General features: G+C 43.8%; 1 protein-coding gene across 4 annotated transcripts in view; it reads right to left on the bottom strand.

Annotated features, from left to right (window-relative positions):
* Positions 1–737: 737 nt before the first annotated feature.
* Positions 738–8,335, bottom strand: part of LOC139687970 (homeobox protein unc-4 homolog) — a 401,108-nt gene continuing 393,510 nt past the window's right edge. For all 4 annotated transcript variants that reach the window (XM_071585352.1, XM_071585351.1, XM_071585354.1 and 1 more), the window contains exons 5-6: positions 5,666–5,840; positions 738–3,986 (exon numbers count right to left, since the gene is read on the bottom strand). In XM_071585352.1, coding sequence (XP_071441453.1) covers positions 2,950–3,986; positions 5,666–5,840 — 1,212 coding nt within the window. In that variant the 3' untranslated portion in view covers positions 738–2,949. The remainder of the gene's footprint in view (positions 3,987–5,665; positions 5,841–8,335) is intronic.

Here is an 8,335-nt window from a genome sequence, read left to right as displayed (position 1 = left end):
TGTGGAAGTTCATGTTCATTAAATGAAGACCACAATGCATATTTCCACTGTTCTTCTTCCACGTACTCCTACTTTCAACGCTCAGGCGTCATCGTTAGGTGTGATGACGCCGAAGCGTTGAATCTAGTTGTACATAAATAAAAAACAGTGGAAATATACATTGTGTTCTTCATTTAATCACAGAGCATATCTGTAGCCAATTTATGATGCAGACCGAGTCAGCGTACACGCGTTGATATATATATATATATATATATATATATATATATATATATATATATATATATATATCAACCCGTATATATATATAAATGAGTATATATATATAAATGAGTATATATATATAAATGAGTATATATATATATATATATATATATATATATATATACTCATTTATATAGAAACAGATATAAGGAAAAGGGATAAGGAACACACATGAAGGTCGAACACAGGAACACATATGTAGATATATATACATAAAATATATATATATTTATAAAGACAGAACACATACATATGCACACACACACACATATATATATATGTGTGTGTGTATGTTCTGTCTATATATATACATATATGTCTGTTTTATATATATATATATATATATATATATACACACATATATATATATACACATATATATATATATATATATATATATATATATATATATATATATATATAAACATGCCATATGGAAATAAACAAGTCAACACATAATTTGTTTTCCCAGCCACAAATCTATTTATTCAAACTTCACAAGAAGTACATTTAGGTGTATGAATACATAGTTATTATTGTTATTATTCATGTTGCACAGATAAATAATGGCATTTTGTAATACAGCATCTTTCCACCTGAGATAAGATGAAAGAATAACGTTAAGGGAGGATTTTTGAAGGATTTTAATGAAGAGAATAAGAGTTTCGAGGAGATAGGCGAGGGATGCGAAGAGAGAGAGAGAGAAGAGAAAATTGAGAGGCAAGGTGGAATTTTGGAACGGTTCAATAATGTAAATCAGTATTATAGAGATAGATTCTCAAGGCTTTCAAAATCAGAAATCAAAACGATTAGGTAGTCGTCCATTTATTCACAACACACTGAAGTATGAATGAGTCATCAAATATATTATTTTTATATCTCTCTCTTATTATTATCTGTCCACTTAAAAGAGTAACTCTGTTAACCTTTCCTGTTAAAAGTCTTATTTACATATACATCGTATTTAATATATTATCATCCAAACTATTTCACTTTCTGACTTATTTTTGAGTAGGGTGAGACTGCACACATTTTAGCAACCAACTGTAGATGAGTATCGTCCCCAGAGGCCCACAAGCATATCTGCAGTTCATACTTCCTCTTTCAAAGGTCTTAAAACTCGCCTCCAACGACGGCGATCTAACCTAACGAATGCAGAAGCTGGAATAACTTTCAAAAACTTTTGGATAAGAGATTTCCAAACGATGTGATGCACACAGCTGTTGGAGGCTACATGGTAGAAATGGATGTAGCTTTAAGTAAACTTTGCCGAAGAGTAAAACGTTGTTTTAGTTTAAATAAAGTCTCACGCGCATTGTTTTACCTAGCAAAATTTGGTTAAGTGATTACCACCCCCTCGATTCCACTGCTTTTGGCAATTAGGATTTCACAGGATTTAGTTGCTGAAGTACGATTTCGGCGCTGATATTGTAGTTGCCTCCCACAAAGGTAAAAACTCTTACGGAAATCATTAAAAAGCAAATTTTTGGCGTTTTTATGTATTTAATGTCGAGTTTAGCACTTGTATTCTTGGTTTTCTAGCATCATACCCGATTATTAGCAAACGGAGAGTAAAAAATAGCCGAGTTCTCATTTTCCTTTGCCCTATGCCATTCCCCAACTCGTCGTGAGACCAAAATCAATGTTTTGTATAAACGGTACGCGATACTCTTTCACGTGTGTTCAGTTTCATTATGCTGTAAACTATTGCACTTAAATTAAGACTATTCCTATTTTTCCTTCATAATTTACATGTACACAATATTTCGCTTATTTCACATGCATATTGGCTTTGCCGGCACTTCAAAAAACTAGAAGCAACGTGGAACGTTTTAACCATGTCTTCTCATCATTTCGATTTAATTTTTATAAGAAAACGTAATAGGCAATACGATATCTTTTAATTTTATATATTTCATATATATGTATGTATATATTTATATTTCGTTCGGTATTCAGAATGTCCGAACAAAACCCAAACATTTTCGATGTGGGGTGAAAAAAAGCGGCCAGAGGCATTGCACGGTTTGAGAACACTCGAGATCTTGGGGGCGAATCCATTCCCGAACATCCATTTCCAATCTTCGCGGATCTAAGTCCGTGCGTGGTGCGTTCACGCATCAACGCTGCTTCCATCTCAAGTCCAAATGCACGAGTGGATTTAATGCGGCACCGAATCCTGATTTCTGTCGATAGGTGGCCATGGGTCAAGTACTCACAAAACGACTCGTCCACGCAGGACCACCTTGAGGTTACTAAAACAGTTGTCATTACTCCGTACCGTGGCTTCACACTCCTGCTTGTCAAAAGGAGTCGCGTCAAGATGGGAAACGAAAGCGCGAAACGGGAAAGTAGCATTAGTATAGGGACTCGCCGATCACCCACCCCGTTTCTCCTGAGCAAAATAAACTTTTATAATCGTTCCCGGGGAGGCTCCTGGAGAGAGTCCTGAGCGATGGGGAGTCAATAAAGAGGAGGGCTAGCTTTCGATGGAAACTCTCGTCGGCATTGGAATCATCCGACTCGGATTAACGACACAGCTACGCGCTCTCCGTCTATCTCTCCGACGCGAGAGATAGGACCGAAACTCGAAGCCGGCATCCCCCGCAACCGCCCGCCGCTCTACGTTGCTTGTCCGTCCGCGGCCTGACCGACGCCGCTTTCGCCGCCTTCCCCGCTCCGGCGTCAGAACATAACGGGCGGCGAGCTCCCCGACGAAGCCGCTATCGTCTCCCTCCCGCCCTCGCCCACGGGCCCTGCCGCATCGTGCGGCGGAGGTGGAGATGCTGACGTGGGCGCCGGGGGTGCCAGGCCTCCACCGCCGCCATTGAGGAGTGCCGCCGCCGCGGCCGCCGCCACAGCGCCCCGGCGCATCGCGTCACTCAACATCTTGGCACTGTGCTCCTGTGCCTTCGCCCGCAAGCACGCGATGCTGTTGTTGCGAAACTCCTCGGGATCGGCAGCGGGGCTGGGGGGCTGCTGCCTCGGGGGTGGGACGAGGGCGAGCGGGGGTGGGATGGCGGAGGAGGGGGCGGAGAGGCCTCCGAGGTCCTTGAGCGACGAGGACGAGGAGGAGGAGGACGAGGAGGAGGGCGAAGGAGAAGGGGATGAGGCCGCCGGGGTCCTCATAGGGGGCCCACCGCCCGGGTGGTACGCCATTCCTGGGAACTGTGGGTGGTGGTGCGCCGTTTGGAAGGGGTTGTGATGGTGCTGGTGGTGCTGCTGATGTAGCAGGAGGTCCTGGTGCTGCTTGAGAGCGGCGGAGGCGGCGGATAGCGAGGCGGGGGAGTGGCTGGGGTGCGGGTGGGGGCTGTGGTGGTGGTGGGGGCGGTGCGATGGGGCGGGAACGAGGTGTGACTGTAGGTGAGCCATGTGGGGGTGGGAGATGGGGGGCCGGGGAGGGGGGGGCGAGGAGTGTACGCCCTCCGAGGCCCCGGGCGAGGGCCCTTTCTCGGGCCGGGAGCTCCTCTCGCCGGGCTCCGACCCTCCGCCCCTCACGCCTCCTTGCCTCGACTCTGACCCGCCTCCTCCGACACCGCTCCCACCTCCACCCCCGCCGCCGCCTCCACCACCGCCGCCTGCTCCCCCGCTGCTCCCTCCGGCTCCGCTGCCACACTCGCCGCCGTTGCTGCAGTGGCTCTCGGGGGAACAGGTTGAGTCTTTGTCGCTCTCGTCCGTCTCCTTCAGCTGTTGCGCTGCCTCCAGTGACTTCCGGTGCATCCCTAAGGGATATACAATTGAAAAGGTCGAGCTGAAATTAAATTCCTTGCGGTTTTTTGCCATGAGCTAACCTTTAAAAAACCAACGGGCTAACGAGAAAATCCTTTAATTGAAATCAAAAAAACAATTGGCGTTTCCCCGGCAGTTCAAAGCAAAGTAATAGGCCAGCGGCAAGTTTTCATCAAATACCTGTCTGCTGCCTAAGATTCCACGAGTAAATAAACTAAAACCGGTGAATTAGATCGCTCTTCTCAGATAAGAAATAATATCTTTTATATTTCTGATGTCAATCTTCTTATGAGTGATTCTGCATACATTATTTAATTGGCGATTAAAATGTTTTAAGTTACTCAGTAATTCACCAGTAAATTAAATTACTCGCGGACTGAGATATTATATTTAACAGGGATTTTTATTTAACGCCAAATTTAAATTTATAGCCACAGACATAATTATGAGATAATGACAACCATCATCATGGCATTAGATGAATTTTACAGTTTTACTGTGTCAACCGATGTGAAAAAAGTGTAAATACTGTTTGGAATCTAGATAATATGTGTAATTAACAGCGTTACGGGGAGATAATGAATATTGATTACTCTCCAAATCCTTGCTAATGAAACGGATGGCATTCAGCGTAGATCACTTTAGCTATAGCATTAAGTATTGCTAATAATAATTGCCAATCATCCGTTATGTAAGCCCTAAATATCACGTAAAATTTATTGAAATAATTTGAAGCTATCATATTTTTATTTTTATGACGTTCTCCCCTACCCCAAGGATATTTTCTTTGAAATGGAGGAAACACATTCCATGTTTTCTCAGAACCTCAGAAGTGAGACGCTTAACTTTTTCGTAAGCCTTAGGGCAAAAGTGACGCTTAAGAGTAAACCTCTAATTTCGCGCCGCTTTGGTCCTCTCCCTGCAACACCTCTGGGCTGGGACATCACACACGAGGTGCACCTAACACTTAGCGCGCGCCGCGGTTGAGCGTTTGATATCCGTTTCACACATTTTATCTTCCCCTCGCTCACACACTCACTGACGACGGATCACCGTCTCGAATCTCTCCCCTCCATCCTCACACGAAGCACCCTCCGCCAACCTATCCCATTCTCCTCCTTTCATCCTACTCCGGTTTCATCATCCACTCCGTGCCCCCACCCTCCTCAATCTCTTCCAGCAACTACCCTCCCCCACCTCCGTCTCCATTCGCATCCATCCCCGAGTGCTCTCCTCCCCCCAACCCTCCTCGCTTCAATTCAACCGTGCTTACTCATCCTCTGTGCTTCAACTCTCCACGCCGTCACCCCAGCCTCTCCGTCCCCATTCCTCTCCCAACAACCCCGCTGGACTCGAGCCCGCGCACAAAACCAACCATCTCGGACCCTACCTGCCCCACCCCGCCGCCCCTCTAGCGGGGCCCTCCTCCCGCGTCCACGCAAGCCTCCTCCGGAGAAGCCTTCCTCATTCTTAATTTCCGCCGTCTCACTCTCTCCCTGCCCCTCGCACCCCTCTATCCCCGCCCCCCCCGGCCTCGGCCCGCGGTCCCACTCCCCTCAGCCCTTCCTCCTACGGTCCCTTCCCCCTGCGAGCGCCCGTGGCTATACTCACGTATAGCGCGCCAACCTGCGTCGGACGTTCTTGTTGTTGTTCTCTCAGAGTGTTTTCCTACCTAGCAGCCAGGGGGCGACACACTCGTTGTCCTTGGCGCTCTTCAAGATGGTCTCGGGCAGTGGGAGGGAGTGGCGCACCATGGCGCCGTACAGCCCGTACTCGGCCATGATGGTGCTCCGGCCCCAGCACTTCTCCGTCTTCCGCCACTTGGCCCGTCGGTTCTGGAACCAGACCTAGAAGGAAACGAAAGGAGTTGTATAATCCAGGAAAGAGGTATTAAACTATGATTTGCACGTCAAAACTAAAGATGCCCATTAAAATAGAAAATCTTAAAAATTATGTGCGCGAGTATTAGCAAGGAAACTTTTCTTTTGATCACCGAAGCAAAACGACAATTATTTTCTCAAACGTCTGCAAATGGCTTATTAGGTTTGGGTATAACTCATGTCTACTAAAGTTTTTTCCGCGCCACATAGGGCGGTTAAAAATAACCTTTATCCTATTGAAAGTGAGATTTGACCGCAGTGGAATAAACCAATAGTCTAAAGGAGATACTCTTAGGCACTTTAATACTTAAGTGATTTCACTGAATAGATAACTTTCTTCCGGTGCTTAGTGATAAACTTCAAGTTTATTCAATAAAATGCGGGAATTATGCTTGAATGGATTCATGTTTATTAGTTTTTTTATCAGCAATAATTGGTGTGCACATATTCCTTTCAAGAAATCTTAGAGTGGTGAATAAAATGCTGTGGTTATTACATTTTCAGATAAACAATTATTGATTCATAAAAAATTATTGATAAAGTTTATTGTCGGTAATCTCTGGTGATCTACTGCGGTATCTCAAATTATCTAAATATGTGCCTAAAATGACAACTTTTAAGACATATATTAATCAACATACTTTTGTCCTTTGATGAATAAAGAGTGCTTATAGTACTCTCACAAACCTGGAAAATATTGACTTTGGTCTCTTCTGATGTTTCCTTGAGAAATTCGCAAAATATTTTCTATTTATACGAAATCGAAATAGAGCTCATCTGCTACATCACTGAGCAATTTAAATATTTATTATCTTGTACCAGTGACTTGAAATATTGGCGAGAGCTGTCAACCTTAAATCAAAGGCGAGGGGAGTTATCAAATCTATGAAACCGAAGCAGCAGTTTGATATTTCAGTTTAATGACTTAATTGATGTTTTTTTTCTTCATATCCATGCATATATAAATACGCAACGAAGTTCATAAATGCCGGTTGACGACTTTCATTTCACTTTGGTTCATATTTTAAATTAAATAAAAACACTATAAAAATTTCTGAATTTGGTACACATCAATTACATAATTAGGCGCTTAACAAAGAATTATAAGCAATTACAAATACGTCCATCGATTGAGACAGGTCTTGAGTATCACAGATAGTGGTTGTTCGTTAACATCTTTCCAAATATCATCCAAGGGAACAAGATTTATACTTGTTCAGGACCCTTTATTCCAGCCCTCTCCAAGGTTAAATTTTGTGAGAGCTACGGGGTTGACAGGAGGAACATCTTTAAGGATGACTTTATCCGTAATGGGAAGAATGGGCTCCTTAGGAAGAAATGCGGGGGAGGAAATTCGAGGATAAGGGCTGAGGATGAAGGGGTGAGGACTGAGAAGTGGGCGGGGCAGCATAAAGCAAGAATGCCAAAGAGTAGAAGGGGAAGGGTACACGGGAGAAGGGGGGTGTTGGAGCGGTCGGTGCGGAGTGAGGGAAGGGACCACGAACGTGACTGCGCATATACACGAGGGGAGGGAGGCGGTGGAAGAAGGGTCGCGGAAGGAAAGGGACGGAGTGAGGAAGAAGGGGGAGGAGGGAGAGGTGAGAATTGGGTAAAGGGGAATTAAGGCGTAGTCCAATAAGTAAGGAGTACAAAAGGCACGGGGAGTGGGTGGATTGGAAATCCTGACGTCTTGAAGTGGACGGCCGATATCCGCTCGGCTGTCTCGCGTCGATCGAAGCTCCCTTTGACTTCCGCGCATTCCTCCGAGAACTTACGGTGGACGATGAGGCACAAAGAGAATGCAAACTGGAGAAGAATGCCTTCCTTCTCCCCTATAAGCTGGCTAAATGGTTATTATATGGGTCGATGGACTCGGAGAGAGCTTAGTGAGCGATGAAATTACTCGTGAAAGAGGAAAGCCAAAACTAGATTGATATTCACTCTCCTTTAAGAGGGGGGAATTTTTAGAGTAGGAGCTCAATTTGAAGATTTTGTATCTCTGGGGAAGTGCATTAATTTAGTTTTATTTTGTCATACGATAATGGTTACGATTAAATAACTAATCTGAAAGGGTCCGAAGCAATAAATCTTTTCAATTGATATTGCAAGTAATTTTTACTCCCATGACCTCAGATTTACATAATAACTAATGTCATGTTAATAGTTATGAAAACGTTTATAATATAATAAATACTAAAATTTAACTTATATTTATTAGAAGCTATTTTTTATGCTCCTATTTTTTTCACCATAAATAATATTTAGTACCTTTAATTAATGGTACTTGAAAATTCTTAATCTTATTCTACACAAAAGTAAAGCCTAAAATTGCTCTGCTTTCATGCGACTTTTTTCTGCAAAGCTCAAATGTTTTCAGTAGCTTTCAAACTTTTCACACCGTTAAAGATATTACTCCGCAGAAAATATGCTACATTTTGCACACTTATTCTCTCAGGTTCGAC

This window comes from Hetaerina americana, unplaced genomic scaffold, assembly GCF_022747635.1.
Source record: "Hetaerina americana unplaced genomic scaffold, ioHetAmer1.1.p SCAF_2, whole genome shotgun sequence".
NCBI classification, from domain to species: Eukaryota; Metazoa; Arthropoda; class Insecta; order Odonata; family Calopterygidae; genus Hetaerina; species Hetaerina americana.
Note: the sequence above shows the minus strand (reverse complement) of the source record. Positions and strands in the feature narration are given on the sequence as shown.